At 38.2% G+C, this 17,078-nt stretch overlaps 1 protein-coding gene and 1 long non-coding RNA gene across 3 annotated transcripts; one reads left to right on the top strand and one right to left on the bottom strand.

Annotated features, from left to right (window-relative positions):
• The first annotated feature begins 425 nt into the window (after positions 1-425).
• LOC113668021 (tyrosine aminotransferase) lies at positions 426-13,372 on the top strand. Of its 2 annotated transcripts, none has more exons than XM_027183907.2 (13): positions 426-549; positions 7,033-7,173; positions 7,440-7,544; positions 8,087-8,154; positions 8,350-8,508; positions 8,741-8,879; positions 9,029-9,081; positions 9,352-9,434; positions 9,689-9,758; positions 9,976-10,104; positions 10,448-10,531; positions 11,130-11,228; positions 11,609-13,372. In XM_027183907.2, exons 2-13 carry the CDS (start codon positions 7,035-7,037, stop codon positions 11,741-11,743), a joined length of 1,263 nt encoding a protein of 420 aa, XP_027039708.2. In that variant the 5' UTR covers positions 426-549; positions 7,033-7,034; the 3' UTR covers positions 11,744-13,372. The 2 variants fall into 2 exon arrangements, with proteins under 2 accessions (XP_027039708.2, XP_027039707.2); XM_027183906.2 differs by lacking the exon at positions 426-549 and adding an exon at positions 891-1,068.
• LOC149048485 (uncharacterized) lies at positions 8,634-16,033 on the bottom strand. Its single transcript, XR_016185218.1, has 2 exons — positions 15,749-16,033; positions 8,634-9,924 (listed from the first exon to the last, which is right to left on the bottom strand). It is a non-coding gene; the product is annotated as an uncharacterized LOC149048485 (long non-coding RNA).
• Positions 16,034-17,078: the final 1,045 nt, after the last annotated feature.

The raw sequence follows: 17,078 nt of genomic DNA, 5'->3' as shown, positions 1-17,078 counted from the left end.
AATAATTCCCACACAAAAATTACTATTCAGACTGTTGATTCCAGGCCTAATATCACCCCTGTAGTACAGTTGACTCACAGTGAGCGACAGGTTTGCTTCCGCTCAAAAACCCCTTCCAAACACTTTGTCAATAAAATCCCGCACAAGTACGCATTGCGGACCTATTTTTTTCCACACTTTCGAAATATGAAAAATATGGCAAAGATTTGAACTGATTAGTCTAAAAGACATCACTGAGTAGCAAGCAAAAGATCAAAACATTCGCACTAAAATATTCAGAAGTGGGTCGGAAGCCCAATGGAATCGAAGTGAATAGAAGTGCTTTGATTTGGTTAACTGATCATGGCAGTGAAAAGGCGGTGTGGGGGGCGAGGGGTGTGCTGGGGGTGTGACAGTATGACTGACCAATCACGTCAAATATGGTTATGTAACGATATTAAATTTACATGTCCAAGCGAAGAAATTGTGCTGGAGGCTACAATCACTCTTTCATTTAACTCTTTTTCCCGAAAAGATCGGCATAAAAAACACTCAGCACACGACAAAAAGGTAAGTATTTCAATAAGAAACACATGAAATGTCGATTTTGTGGGTGTAGTACCAGTTTCTATGATGTTTACTGGAAGATTCGAAAACGACGTCGTCGCGCCGAATTGTGAAGGAAACTCTACGAAGGCCGCATTTGCACCTGATTTCGAAGTTATTGTTCGTGAACTTACGTCATTGTACACCACAAATTTCTCTCAGTTGTCTTCTTTACAGACTCTTCACACAATGTCCTCTGTTTTTTTGTTCACAAGCACCTTAGTTGGTCATAAAAGAATTTACGAGCGTTATCTGATTTCTCTGAGGTTTTGCCGATAAAGCTTATCATTTTTCTCACACCTACCAAACGATAACAGAATTATATTTACTAGAACGAGTATGATTATTTCCATTCATTCACATGGTATGTGAGATATCAAATGGATTGAGTTTTAGTGCTTTTGAGTCTCGACGGTCGCGGGATGATGTTCGAAGCGAATGCTTGTGTTTCATGTTGACTTCATGCTTGGCTCATAGTGCGAGGTGCGTCTTTTTATTTTTCTCTGTCTGGCGAACGTAGTTTAAACGTTTTGACTTTGTTCTTGTAAGCTATTTTTTTGGGACTGATTACAATTTTAGTTTGATCTTTAAAGAAAATGAGCGTATAGTGACGACGGCCGACTGCGGTAGCGGTTGGCTGACTTTTGGTCGGAACCTGCGAGCCGTATTGACGCGTTAGCCAATATCGACAAAAAATCTCTTCTTGATAGTAAAAGACACACACACACATAAGCTAAAAGAAGCAGACAAAAAATATAGTATTCTGCCTGAACCTCATCAAACACAGAAGTTTTAACCATACGCATAAACAGCTGTGTAGTTAAAGTTGTGCGTTGATATGTGCTACGTGTTCTTCACTTATTTTCAATGAATTGCAGTGAAAAATGAACCTTGCACGCATGTAGTACAGTACAATTTCACTGCAATGTCCCGGCAACGGTCGAGTTTTCGAAAATTGCGCAAAAAATGTTACTATGTACAGTAAGATATAGGTGGGAGAAAACTGTAATCGTTAGAAAACTTTAATCCTTAGAAGAATTTTGAGACTCAAGGCTCGTTGATTAAACATTTCTTCTTCATAAAACGTTATCACTTCATAGCGTTCGTACCACATAAACACGTGTACAACAATGACCTTATTCATGGTTTATCATCCAATCTCGACGAAAACTGACCTTGTCGAAGTTTGTTGATTTGTTTTCACCTAAATTGAATCGTATTTTGGTGAGATCGGACTCTACAGATAGTTTTAACAAAAGAGCTGTCTAGTTTAATTCGTAAAAACTTAGGTGACAAAATGTAACCTTGTATGTAACGAGAGCACACTCGGAGATCACGTGCACCTCAGGTGACACATGATACAGCGGTCGATGTTATCTAATCGCAAAAGGTTTTAGATCACATATATCTACATGAGAGCGCACTTAGTTTACAAAATAAAGACTGTTCGTTACCTAGAAATCGTGTGTTTATGCTAGAACGAAACATGGTACCAGGAGTGTAGCCTCTTCGACACGATGACTACTACACCACCTCAAGATTCAGCGAGTGTTCAAGCGCCGACGCCATGCTATGGAATACAAAGCAATTTACCAATTCCGTCGCGATTGAATTTGGCAGGAAATATTTCAGAAAACTGGAAGAAGTGGAAGCAAGTGTGGGATTCGTTCGAAATCGCCTCACGTCTCAACCAGCAAGAAGATAAATACCGTGTAGCTACTTTCATTACCTGCATTGGAACCGAAGCCCTCGAAGTCTACAATGGTCTTCCGTTCGAAAATGAAGAAGACAAGAACGTAATGAATACAGTTCTGGAGTTGATGGAGAGGCATTGCATTGGCCAAACAAATGTCATTTACGAGCGATACTGCTTCAATAATAGAAAACAAGAAAGCGGCGAATCATTTGACACGTATCTCACAGCGCTCAAAACTCTCGCGAAAACGTGCATTTTTGGTCCGCTCACCGACGAATTAATTCGTGATAGGATCGTCTGTGGAATTTGTGACACGGGAACTAGGAAGAAATTACTACAAGAGCCCAAATTAAATCTTCAGAAGTGTATCGATGTATGTCGATCAGCCGAAACAACTGCATCGCAAATGAAAGTCATGAGTGGAAGAGAAGAAGTCAACGCACTCAACCACAAAGAGAAAAAAGACGGCAAAGACGCCAGTCCTAAGTTAGTTAATTGCAAATACTGCGGCAGAAAACACGAGAGATCAAGAGATAAATGCCCAGCGTTCGGAAAAGAATGTGCGAAATGCGGCAAAATAAATCACTTCGCCAAGCTATGTAAACAGAAACGTGGTGGGCGACAACGAAGAAAAGAACGGATTCACCGAGTGCGAGACGCAAAAACTTCGCAGGATTCGAGCGATGAAGAGTACTGCTTCACGATTTCATCCGAAAATCTGGAAGAACAAAGTGTCAAAAGTGTCAGTAGTCAACCCATCAAATCGAAAATCTTCGCAACAATGGAGATCAGAGGTCATCCCGTTCGTTTTCAAGTCGACAGTGGCGCCACCTGTAATGTGATAAGCAAAAACGATTTACCGAACGAGTGCCCGATCGCGCATTCGAAACAAGTCCTCAGCATGTTTAACGGATCGAAAATGGAAACCATCGGTAAATGTCGTGTTAATCTGGTAAATCCCAAGGTTGATGAAGAATGCGAAACAGAGTTTGTTGTTGTCAATAACGACTGCACGCCACTGTTGGGTTCCAAAACGGTGCAGAAAATGAAATTAATCAAAGTGCGTTACGAGAATATCTCATTGGTACAAGAAAAGACTGAAGCAATGGGCCTAACGATGGAACAAATAGCAGCAGATTTCCATGACGTTTTCACTGGAGAAGGAAAATTTGAGAAGAAACTTCACTTAGAGTTGGACACAACCATTGAACCAGTGAAACAGCCTGTTAGAAGGATTCCAGTGGCAATGAAACCCAAGTTAAAGCAAGAGCTCACTCGTCTCGAAGAACTTGGTGTTATAAAAGCAGTTGACACTCCAACAGATTGGGTCTCAAGCTTGGTACTTGTTAAGAAGCCCAACGGCAAGCTTCGCGTGTGTATCGACCCTCAGCCACTAAATAAAGCTTTGAAACGCAGCCACTACCCTCTTCCGGTTATCGACGATCTCCTGCCGGACTTGTCAAAAGCTAAAGTCTTCAGTGTGTGTGACGTTAAAAACGGGTTTTGGCATGTCGAGTTAGATGAAGATTCAAGCTATCTAACAACGTTTGGCACTCCATTTGGTCGGTACCGGTGGCTGAAGATGCCATTTGGCATATCACCCGCACCGGAATATTTCCAACATCGTTTGGATCAAGCCATCGAAGGCCTTCCCGGTGTGCGCACAGTTGCAGACGACATCCTCATCTCGGGTGAAGGTGACACTGTGCAAGAAGCAGTGAAAGATCACGACAAAAAACTCATAACTCTACTTGAAAGGTGCCGCGAAAAGGGAGTGAAACTGAACAAGGAGAAGTTCAAGTTGAAGATGACAGAAATCCCCTACGTTGGTCATGTGTTAACAAGAGATGGACTAAAACCAGACCCATCCAAAATAGACGCCATCAAAGGCATGAGGCGACCAACAGATGTGAAAGGTGTACAGCGGCTTGTTGGTCTAGCGAATTACCTGACGAGATTCTTAAAAAAGCTGGCAGACATTTGCGAACCTCTTCGACAGCTAACGCGCAAGGATGCAGAATGGCACTGGAGCGACGTCCATGAGAGCGCCTTTAAGAAGATCAAAGAAGCAGCTTCCCAAGCACCTGTCCTCCGATACTTTGATCCCGCCAAAGAGACTGTACTTCAATGCGACGCCTCGGACACTGGACTTGGAGCTACGCTTTTACAAAATGGTCAGCCAGTGGCATACGCATCGCGATCCCTGACGGATACAGAACGCAACTATGCGCAAATAGAGAAAGAACTGCTAGCCATAGTGTTTGGAGCCGAGAAGTTCAACCAATACACTTATGGTCGCAAAGTGATTGTTGAGAGCGACCATAAACCACTTGAAGTTATTTACCGCAAACCCCTCGTGGCCGCCCCCAAGCGTCTACAACGAATGCTACTTCGCCTGCAGAAGTATAACCTCGAAATTGGTTTCAAGCCAGGCCAGCACATGTATCTGGCAGACACACTCTCTAGAGCACCCCTTCCCAACACCACATCGCGCGATGAAGTGCTAACCATCGACAAAGAAGTTGAAGAAATACATATGGTCGAGTTTCTGCCACTCCGCAAAGCTAGCCTAGACAATATCCGTAAAGAAAGCCTGCGAGACAGCACAATGCAAGCACTTCAGAAAATCATTCGAGAAGGGTGGCCTGAGACCAAGATTGATCTCCCAAATGACGTCACGCCATACTTCAACGTTCGTGACGAGCTATCAGCGCAAGATGGAATTATCTTCAAAGGAGACAGATGTGTAGTTCCAAAATCCCTCAGACCAGAAGTCCTATCCAGAATCCACCGATCACATATTGGCGTGGAAGGATGCTCGAGACGCGCGAGAGAAAGCGTTTTCTGGCCAGGAATGAACACAGCTGTGAAGAACTTTGTCAGACAGTGTGAAACTTGTCGAACCTTTGAGATCTCCCAGCAGAAGGAAACACTCCACCCACATGAGGTACCTGACCGGCCATGGTCCAAGGTTGGTGTTGATCTGTTTGAGACAAACAACCGACGTTACCTCGTGACGGTAGATTATTACAGCAACTACTGGGAAGTCGATAGGTTGGAGTCCAGTACAACATCTAAAGCTGTTATCTACAAATTGAAGCAACACTTTGCAAGGCATGGCATCCCGAACACTGTGTTTTCCGACAATGGCCCACAGTTTGATTCGGATGAATTCAGGAGATTTGCTCGAGATTGGGAATTCAATCATTTAACCTCAAGTCCCGGACATTCGCAGTCCAATGGTATGGCGGAAAGCGCAGTCAAGACTGTGAAAAGGCTTATTAAGAAGGCTAACAAAGATGGAACAGATCCTTGGCTCGCGATCCTCGACCACCGAAACACACCCTCAGAAGGCATGAAAAGCAGTCCAGCACAACGACTAATGAGTCGTCGAACAAGGACCCTACTCCCAACAAGCGAGAAGCTCCTTAAACCCAAACTCGCCGAAAATGTCCAAGAAGAAAAATGGAAGACAAGAACCAAGCAGGCATTTTACCACAATAGAAACGCTCGAGATTTGCCACCACTGAAAACTGGAGACTCAGTGCGCATTCAGCCCACAAGCAACCCCAAGGCGCCCTGGAAGAAAGCCACTGTTCAGGAACAGGTGAACATGCGATCCTACAAAGTCCTCACAGAAGATGGCTCTGCCCTTAGACGAAATAGAAGGCATCTGAAAGCAACTACAAAAGAGTCTCACACGCCAACAACCCAGATGCCCAAGCAGACAGAACTTCCCTCGCCATCTAAACACATTGAACAAGAAACTAACGCCAGTGGTCACTCCAGCTCAGAAGTAGCGAAGCCACAGGAGCCAGCGATCGAGCAGCCTGCGACTGATCTAACATCGCAAGCTTCCAAAGGCAACCAGACTCGCAGTGGTCGAATAACGAAGCCCCCGTCCTATCTGAAAGACTTTGTTCGTTAACCTGAGTCAGTGTCATGAGAGACAAAGACATTACCGGACTTGACTAGTTGATTCTTTTGGATAGTGGTTTTGATTTTTTTTGTTTCTCATGTTTGTTTTGATTGTTCCGTTGTTTTCGTTTTGTTTCTTATGAAAGAAAGGATGTAACGAGAGCACACTCGGAGATCACGTGCACCTCAGGTGACACATGATACAGCGGTCGATGTTATCTAATCGCAAAAGGTTTTAGATCACATATATCTACATGAGAGCGCACTTAGTTTACAAAATAAAGACTGTTCGTTACCTAGAAATCGTGTGTTTATGCTAGAACGAAACATTGTATACGAGCTTTGATGGCGTCATGCGCTGCAAAATAAACTAATGCGCATAATGCGGCTCGCATAATGTCTTACTAAAGATCAAATACCATACATTCCATTGGAAATTCCCACACCAAACCAAAGGAAACTTTACATAATGACTCTGGAAAAGATCAATCATGTAATAATCCTTTGGGATTATTCAGTATTATTATGAATAACTCAGAATGAGAGCTTTGTTTGTTTCACTGCAGACACATTGTTATGTATATTTGTGTTAGTACCAAGAAAAAGTAACTTAGAGAAAAAGTGATATTTATTTGACACAGAAAACATATAAGATCGCATTGCCTGTTTAGCCAGCTAAGATCCACTGGCATAATCTGTAGTTCTTACCTACCCTTTTTCTGCCAGGAAAAGATTAAATTGTGTTGCTATTAGAGAGAATGAAGGTCAGGAGTAAGGAGATGGTTATGTAATGATTTAAGGTATAGGTATAATTTGTTTGTTGCTCCTTCAAGGAATGTCTACTGCAAAGAGAAGACGATGGCACATCCCTGCCTCAGTTACAGCAAAAACAACATTTAATCCTATTAGATCCATCGTAGACAGAATGAAAATAACACCAAATCCCACAAAGAAAATGATTGCTCTATCAATAGGTAAGTTACTATGATAGATTTCTTTTGTCTCTGAGATGAAGTGTTAGAAGGGAACTGACACAGGCTTTGCAGACCAAGCTAAGGTGGAATGAGAAAATCTCCACAACAAAGAAATATTACAACATACACATGATGGGTGTAGGAGGGTAACTAATATTATTATATTAATAATATTAATTTCCTGTTAGGAAAGAAAATGGCAAAGATTGGTTCTATTTTTAACCTGGCTTGGTCTTATATTCAATTACCTAAATTTTTTTGTCTAGGGGATCCATCAGTGTTTGGGAATTTAGAGCCTTGTCAAGAGATGTTGGAGGCTGTTGTGAAGTGCCTAAAGCAATCAAAACATAATGGATATGCTCCTTCAACAGGTTATTAGAATAGATAACTTTGTTTCTAGATCTTTCTGAGCTATCGCAGGATGAAAATTAGGATTTTCATTCAAACTGAATTAGTATACAGAATGGGAGCTTATTCTTTCATGCCAAGACTTTTAATAAGATAAGTTCCTTTTATGATGCTTTTTTTTATCTACATCTTCTGTTTTTATCAGAACGTGATATGCACATGTTGAACTAAAATAGGGTGTGTGGGATTTTCTAGTTTCTTTTTTCCATTACTTTTTTAGATAAAGCATCTACGTCAAACACTTTGCTAAAAAGCTCTACTTTACAGTTAAAAAAATGATTAAAAAAAAGCATCAAAACACAAATGACACCCAATATGTCTAGATCACATTCTGATGAAAAACAGAAAGGTGTTGATTAAAAGCCCTCCCAGATAAAGTTATCTTGTAAAATATATTTCATATACAGTAGTTTTACAGTAGTAGCTCTGCTTAGTACAGAACTTACAGTAATTCTTAACTATGATAACTCATGTCCAACATGCATAAATGACCTTGATATTGCAGGTTATGTCAAGGCTCGAGAGGCAATTGCTGCAGAGCATTCCTATCCTTTCTCTCCAATAAATTACAAGGTAAAATGGCCTTAATCAACCAGTTAAAACACATTTGAGAAGAGTGTTAATTTTGGAGGAGAATGCTCAGTTCTCTGACATCTTTAATAGTAGGTTTTGGGAGCTTTTGATATCTTGTCCCATTTGTAAAAAGATAATGACAACCTTTTAATATTTTGTATTCAGTAATTGTTATTATAATTTTGTGTTTTTTAGGATGTTGTTCTAGCATGTGGTTGCTCTGGGGCTTTGGAATTGGCTTTAGATGTTCTACTAAACCCTGGAGATAATGTTCTTCTGCCCAAACCAGGCTTTTCTATTTATCAGACACTGAGCATATCCCGAGGCCATGAAGTCAGACATTACAATCTTTTGGTATGGTTCTCATTGGAGTTATGCAAAACTTAAGTGTGTTTTAAACCAGTGCAATCCAGGGTCATTTCCTGCTATTGCTTACACAAGTTATTACCTATAATTCTTCAGGAGTACAAACAATAAGGAAAAGTCAAAATATCTTTTATTTTCCAACTGACATCTATTAACAAATAATACTTGTATACAGTTGAAGATGAACTTAAGATGTTTGCAAATTACTTGTCTGGTTTAGCCTGAGAGATCCTGGGAGATTGACCTTGATCACCTTGAGTCACTGATTGATGACAGAACCAGAGCAATACTTGTTAACAATCCATCCAATCCTTGTGGTTCAGTTTATTCAAAAGAACATCTGGAAGCTATTCTTGAAGGTAAATATATGTCACCTCAATTCATTTGACCAAAAATAAATTCTCAAAGAAAGTAATGTAGTACATGACACAGAATCAAATTTTAGAACTTGATGACATTTATCAGTCAAAGTTTTTTCACTAAACATCATTGTAATTATACTTTTCAGTTGCTGAAAGATACATGCTTCCTATTATTGCAGATGAAGTGTACGAATATGCTGTAAGTGCTCTACAAACACTAAAAGAAAAAAAATAAACCAAAAAACAAAAACCAATCAAAGAAAAACAAAAGAGGAAAAGAAACCAGGAATCAAGTGTAATTTTTCCCACTTAGTGCATGTTCATTTTGGAATTAATTAACTGGCAGTAATGATAATTAATCCTTGGCAGTAGAAGAACAAAATAAAAATTTAGTCACTGATTGCAAGTCAGTTGACATGTCATTCTTCACTTAATTCAAATGTTTCATTTCTATCCCTGTTATCTCCAGGTTTTTCCTGGATACAAGTTTTACCCACTTGCACAGTTATCAGACAATGTTCCCATTTTGACTTGTGGTGCAATTTCAAAAAGGTAAGGAAATATGGATTTGCCTCAGACATGTACACTTCTCTGTAATTTCAACTAATGCAAATGGAAGTGGGATGAATTATTTGTTGATTTTTTTTCAGCCTTTTTTTCACTTTTGAAAAAAAAAAATGTTCTTTCTTCTATCCTAGTTTATTATTATTAATTTTTGGTTAAGACACCTCATAAGCTTTCCTTCCCAATTTGAATACAATAATGGTAATTCCACATTATGTTTATCTGGCCATGCTTACTGCTAGGTTTCTTGTGCCTGGCTGGAGATTGGGATGGGTCATAATCTATGACAAAAATGAAGCATTTGAAAGTGAGGTAAGCTACCGTAACCCATCATCATCTACATGCAGTGTAAAAAAATAGCCTTTAGACACTAAAAATGTGAATTATTCATATTGATCTGGATGGTGTTAAAGAACACAGTGTATTGAAACCTCATTTTTTTTTACATGTGTATATCCTTGCTTGTTGCTCTGTTGCCCTACAAAAGATAATTATCTATTTATTAATATAATATTTGTGTAATAAACAGGTCAGAACAGGACTGATAGCACTTTCCCAGCAAATCTTAGGCCCAAACACTCTCATTCAAGGAGCTCTTCCAGAAATACTGACCAATACACCACAAAGCTTTTTTGACAACACAATGAGGACAATTCAGGTGAGGAGAAATGTTGTAGCCTAATGATCCTCATTAGTAACTCTTTGAAGGGCCATTTTTAATAGAAATTATGTTTGGTTTCATAATTCATTCCTCTTGCAAAATGCAAAACTACTAGTAAGACTTATGGAGACTAGCTCTGTGCACACTAATTTTTCCTGGCTCAAGGTGTTTTGCTTGGTTAAACTTTAAGTTCTCATTGGCTCTTTTATTTTGTTTACCTTGATTGGTGGCTGATCTCTCATTACTCTTCTTTCAGTTCAATACAACCAATAGACTAGAGACTATATGTATTACAAAGTAACTGAAAGAAGCATTGTTCACTTTGTCTTTCTTTTGACAGAAAAACGCTGAAATACTTTATGAGGCACTGCTAAGAATTCCAGAACTGGAACCCAAAATGCCATGTGGAGCAATGTATATGATGGTTAGTACTTTCCAGGGAAGTGGAAATTAAGCATCAGAAAAATCACATATGCCCTAAAATCTAACAGTCAAACTGCAAAACATTAAAAAACCTTGAAATTTGTTAATTTTTTTTCTGATATACACTGCCACAATGTACCTTGAGATCAAACAACAAGTACTCTTTAATTGGACCCTGAGATACAACATTTTTATATTTTTCTGTGAGCCCACTGTGCAACATGTCTTTCAAATAAATGTTACATTGAGTTAACCAGTACTAGGTCGTGAACCTAAAGACTTCAGTGGCTGGAAATTGAATAATTTGCATTCATATAGAGAGGTTTGCTATTTCAGAATCATTGTTATCACAAAGTGAATTCCACAATCTTGTAACAAGTCACGTTTACTTTATAAATAACCAAAATGAGTGCAGTACAGGAACAGGTAAAACTGGCCTATTCATTGTGCCAGAAGCATAAATTTTTTTCTAAGCAAGGATTTGATGAAAAGCCCAGACTGGTACACACTGGTGTAATACAAACCTACTTTTGACTTGTCTTTTTAATACACATTCTACATGCGTATGTGAAGTTAAAAGATCTCTTTTTTTCTTTAAGGTCGGAATTGACATATCCAAGTTAGATGGCATTGTGGATGACTTAGACTTCACTGAAAAACTGATCTCAGAACAATCAGTGTTTTGTCTACCAGGAAAGGTAGATAATTGTCACATAGGTGTTTTTCCTTTTTAGTATTAACTGAGAGCAGCATATGTGGCCACTATGAGTATTAGAAGGAAGGAAATCAAGTAAATGCCATCTAAATTAAAAAAAAAAAAGAATTGGATCCCATTTAATTGGAGTGCAAAGACAAAGTCAATTTCAACAAAGTTCAAGCCATTCTAAATTACCAGTTTATCTCAAATTCCATGCAATTGTAGCTTGACATTACTGGTAATTGTCTAAATTATTTGGCTAAGTTTAAATAGCAGTGATTTACCTTATAACCACATTACCATTTAAACAGCAATTAACCCACACAGCATTATTCTGTGCTTAATGAATCAACTTATTTAACAACTGATTCTTCATTTCAGTGCTTTCAGTATCCAAACTACTTCCGCATTGTTCTGACTGTACCGGAGGAATTGACTCAGTTGGCGTGCAAGAGAATCAATGAGTTTTGCAAAACTCACAGAAGAGTGATTGTCAAAAAGCCTCAGCCTGAATAGGTACAGGAGCTTGATCATATAACAACAGATAGTAACTATACGGACAAGAGTTGGTAGATTCTTCCTTAATAGTTGAAAGACTCAGACTTTGTTTGCCTCTTAATCGCAAGTTTTTTTTCATTTTTCAAGCTAATGCAGCATATTCATGGGTTGCTACAGTCATAGGATTTTGGATCCCTGACAAATATTAACTTTCCTTGACCAACTGAGTTAAATATTTAAAAAAGAATCCTGATAATGGTTGTGGTTGACCATGGCTAAAAGTATTCTATACTCTGACAAAACTAAAAATTGATTTTTTTCAATTTTTACAAGAATGTACAGGGAATTCTCTTGAAAGATACTTTAACTGGTGCATAATTTTAAATGAAGTTTAGCAACTGGTTTAGCAAAATCACAATCTAAACTATTTTCAATGTGACCAAATATTTTATTTAAATGTTGCAAATTGTACAACATTGCAACAAGGAAAATATTTACTCAACTTACACAAACTACTTACAGTGATCGTGGTCCAAGTCAAACTTTATTTAAATCACAGACCTTTGGTCTCCAGAGTACCCATTTGAACAATGTATATGATTTCAAGCAGATACTCAGGATTCCAAGGTTCTGTATCAGACAATTGTCCTTATTGAGACATATAACATTTTTTAAGGCTCAAGAACATTCATTAAATAATAAAGCAGGTAAATAGGTTTCATAAACCACTGGGGAAGCACACGAGGTTCAAAAGTTTATTTTTACCTTGTTTCAAACCACATTTGTCCAATATTTTAAATTGCAGATAATTAAATGTTAGGTTTGAACAGTCTTCAATGTGGAATTTTCAAACTTAAAGTGGCTAAATGTGTTCTATCTTTGTACATGAAAGGCTATTTTAATACTTCAATATTTGACAACTTTTCTAGTCAAATTTGCTGGAATATTTGCTATATTTTTCAATATGTTGGTGGTCTGTCAGAGAATCAAGTTTATTACAGTAGATAAACCCAGCTGGAAAATAGTTTTAATATTCTGAGATAAAATGTTTACTGTATGCTATACAGATGACATTGGTCAAAGAATTGAAAGTTCATGTCCTAGAAAGATAATCAAAGTAAATTCTTTGTAATAGAGCCCAGTTAGTGCTCTAACTGATCAGAAATGTTTGATTTTTGTGCCTGTCAGGGACAGCTCTTTTTCTAAGGTACTGTTTGCCAAGAAAGGTTGTGTGAGAAAAGTTGCTTTCCCAGCATGGAAAACTCTCATTCCCAACAACTGGAAAGGGGCTTTTAAAATCCTGAAATGATGGATATTGGAAATACTTAATTGCCTCAAATTTTTGATATAGGGACACCACTATGATATTTTCATACCCGTAGAAGTCAATGGAAACATATTTTCACTATTTTATTAATTAATTCAAGGAAGTGTAACACATTCACAAGGTTCAATTAGAGGGGATACAGTCCCATTCATTAGAAGTGAAGTTAAAAGGGATATATATTGGAAAACTAAATGGTATTTATTTAAAAAGTTATTTAGTGGTCAAACTTGTTGTATAATAAATGAGTTGGTAAAGTAAGACATCGATTGACATGTGTAATCATTGTTGTGGGAGAGAAATAAAAATTGTATTAAAGCTCAGGAATTAGTCTATACTTTCATTTATGATGTAGAGATAACTACCGAAATAAAAATTTTCTTTCCTTTTTAATTGGGTACCCAAACACCGAATTGTGGTCAGCTGGTTAGCTAATGAACCCCTTATTCATCTCAAGTTCACCTAAGTTTGGCTGAAATGCCCCATAACAATTCTCTCATATAAACCTATTCACACAAAAAAAGAGCATGACAAGAATATCCTACCAGTGTTCTCCCTTATTTTAAGCATGACAGGTAAAATGAATTTTCAAACTGGTAAAGTGATCCTTTTACCTGTTGAATTTTCAAGAATTCCAAGCAATTTTAAATGGTAATAAGAGGTACTACAGGCAGTAAATGTTACCGGTTACTGCCTGAAAAGGAGAACACTGATCCTACTGGCTAAAATTCAAGCCTCTACCATTTCAGAGCACACCCCACAACACCAGACTCCACTTGCTCTGAAACAAAGTAAGTTTATCAATGACAATCCCCATTTCTGCACTTAGGAGAAAGCAGCAACCCGTGCAAGACTTCTCCCTTACAACATCCACAAGGATAGCGGAATGGAAATCCCAAAACATAGGACAACAGCAGCAAAGCTGCATGACAGCCAATGGCTATGGAAATGTGAATTTCAAAATGCCAATCATTACATGTGATGAACGGTCCATCTTAACAGCAGCTTCACATTACTTTTTGGATATTCTTCAAAAAGTCTCTTCTTAAAGGCTGAATGGGTGCAACTTAGCTGGGAGTAATGTTTGAAGTCCTTTCTACCAAAAACAATTTTTAACCCCATTAACTTTATACATCTGATTATTACAGTAATTCTCCCCTCTGGCTGTACACATTTCCAAAGGCTCCAGTGTAAGTTATAAGAAGATGTTGCTTTCACGGATGGTTGGTCAGGAAGGAAAAAGTTCCAATTTGGTGTCTGACTAGTAAAGCAAGTTCTAAACCTCTTTCTTTCTAATTTTTTTTCCCACCTGTACAACACTTTATCAATTATCCATGAAAACCAGAGATCAAGTACATTCAACAGACCCAAAGAGAGACCACCCCACTCCTGGAAAATAAACAAGGTCCTGGAAAATATTGCCGTAAATAATCTATTAAAAAATAACATCTTTGAGCTTTGCTCATAGAACACTACCTACTTCTTTTATTTTCTAATGTTTCTTTAATTACCAACCAGAGGCTATTGCTTTAAAACCTTAATAAATATTGTCTCATTTCAAATACTTGTACTGCCATGCATTGGTTTCTGTTTTACAGTTGCACTACAAAATTAGATGTTGAATTGGATGCAAGACTAAAAAGTGTTTTCTTAACAGAACCTAAGAAAATAAGTTTCGTTTTATTTGGTATACTGCACTTAACACACAATGATCTCTTAGCTTGTGCAACATCTAATTCACACTGATAAGGTGTCCATCATCCTGGGGCTAAAACATCAGATAATTTTCAGCCAGCCACCCATCTTCTTCCAGATTTCTTCAACTAAATTTCAATAACCTGAGCTATTTTCTTTTCTTACTGGGAAAAGAATTTTGTTTTCCTGCGAGTTAAAACTGCTCCACTGACAATACATTTTTCTATGTAAACCCTTAGTTTGGAGTAGATAGCACTTTGTAGATGAAACTAGTATATGTATTTAATGAAATTATGCTCTGGCTGAGACTCACTGATATAGAGCCTTCAATTCTGATTTGCAGAAAATTCTGATTTCAATTGATTGCAATTTTATTTGTTTTATATGATGATTAAGAGAATCTGTTCTGGTTAAATATGACTCTCAAGAGATTTATTATTTTCCACAAGGGAACTAAATTACAATTCTGCCACCTTGTTCCTCAACATTGAAAGGAGTCCCCTATGATCTTTTAGAGAAAAACCAGGATCACTTTTTGGTTCAGAGAGTTTTATCCTTCAGTGGAACAGTGTCATGTACTTGTTATTGACCGGGAAAGTCCTCCTGAAATGTCAATAGAAAACTGCCATTCCTCCAACACCTCCCCCCCCCCCCCCTTCCCAACCCATAACAAATACCATTTGCCATTTTACCCAAGGAAAATATTCTACAATAAATCTTTCGATTCATTCTAGTAACAATTTTAAACCACAACGTTCTCTAAAGGGGAAATTGTGGAAAGTACAAAAGTGAAACAAGTTTCTATTAGAACGAATGTGCGAATTGACATGTTCCTATTACTTTCATATGTATTCGAAAGCAGGCCTGCACGACAATTCGGTAATTTACTGTTCACTGGTTTTGGATATTACAGCATGTAGACAACAGCAGTCAAAACAATCAAGAAAGAGCAAAGAAAAGGGAACCAGGGCAAACCCTTGAACACAGAAAGTGAAATTACTCACGGCTGTATTCCCCAGAATCTCTGCGTCATTTCCAGCCTCGAAAGCTGTTGTATTTCCCAGTGTTGGATCCAGAACTCGCCCGCCATTCTTCGAAGGTTTCTTGTTAAGTTCCTCGCGTCGTGTGCGAAAGAAACCCAAAAAAACACACCCGACAGCTAGTGCAATGAGGATTAAGCTTAATCAATGCTCAGAGACTGAACATGAACCAGATTGAAACCAGTAATTGCTTAGGGTTAGATTGCTGATTAAACTCAGCACCTTTCACAGGAAGAACGCGAACGAGTCACATGCTGTTAATATCCTTTCTTAAAATGCCGCCAATTTATTTTACTGTATTGACCAATCACAAAACTAGTTCCAGGATAGCTAACAACTAAGTAATCAAGCATGTCTCAACTTGCCCGGTTATTTTTATCTTGTCAATGGAAATGTAATTCCGTCGGTTATTCAGAGAACAAAAGCAAAATAACGATTGTGACAATCATGATAACAAGGAAACAAACAAATAAGATGACTCGAAGTTTGATAAAAATTAACGTGGATATTGATTATCACCGCTGAAAAAGAAAGAAAAAAACCCCATATTACATCTCACTGAATTGTGCACTCACTTTAACTACGCAATTCTAACGCTACACTTGTCCTCACTGTCTACATTCTTCTAGTCTACTCTTCTTTCTTCTAAAGAACATGCCTATACACTCACTACTGACAGATATGGATGGGGATGCCAGGTAGCTGACCTTGGGAGATTAAACATTTGTTCTTAGTACACTAAACCAAACAATTTCACGAGACTTTCGAAATGAACAAAAAATAATTAATCATAATGCTTCCGATCAACTGATCAATCTCTGACTGCGTCAGCCAAAACTGACGTGAACTTTCGTGTGCCGAGGTCCGAAGCAAGGTAAACGGCAGACAAACTAAGTGCATCCACTCAGAAGTTAGACAAGACTGTCACAACTCGGAAACTCATCACCACAGCTCAAACCTAGACAACTTCGGAAATCGAATTCGTACAGTAACTACATTCTAAATATAACTGAACGAAAGATTAAATCATATAATGAACTGACCAACTAAATCAAATAAATACTTAATAACATTATAAAAGTACTTATGAAAACAAATTTTCTTTCCACGAAAGCAGAACATTTTAGAAGCTTTGACTCAAAATTTCCGTTGATAAAAAGCCACTACAGGCAGCATCAATCAGCACGTCCAAAATAGCCTGAGGCGCGCATATTCCTTATATGGAAAACGGAAAGAGCGGGAAAATCCTATCGCGGCGTTCCTTTCTAAGATCGATTCGCGAGCATTTTCATTT

This window comes from Pocillopora damicornis, chromosome 3, assembly GCF_964200805.1.
Source record: "Pocillopora damicornis chromosome 3, jaPocDami1.2, whole genome shotgun sequence".
Classification (NCBI taxonomy): Eukaryota; Metazoa; Cnidaria; class Anthozoa; order Scleractinia; family Pocilloporidae; genus Pocillopora; species Pocillopora damicornis.
The sequence above is the reverse complement of the archived record's forward strand: the minus strand, read 5'-3'. Positions and strand labels throughout refer to the sequence as shown.

Excerpts from the sequence above, each read along its gene's own strand:
- LOC113668021 (XM_027183907.2), top strand. The coding sequence starts at position 7,035 with ATGTCTACTGCAAAGAGAAGACGATGGCACATCCCTGCCTCAGTTACA. Across the intron at positions 10,532-11,129 it reads GTGGAGCAATGTATATGATG|GTCGGAATTGACATATCCAA; the intron begins GTTAGTACTTTC and ends TTTTTCTTTAAG. Across the intron at positions 11,229-11,608 it reads TGTTTTGTCTACCAGGAAAG|TGCTTTCAGTATCCAAACTA; the intron begins GTAGATAATTGT and ends TCTTCATTTCAG.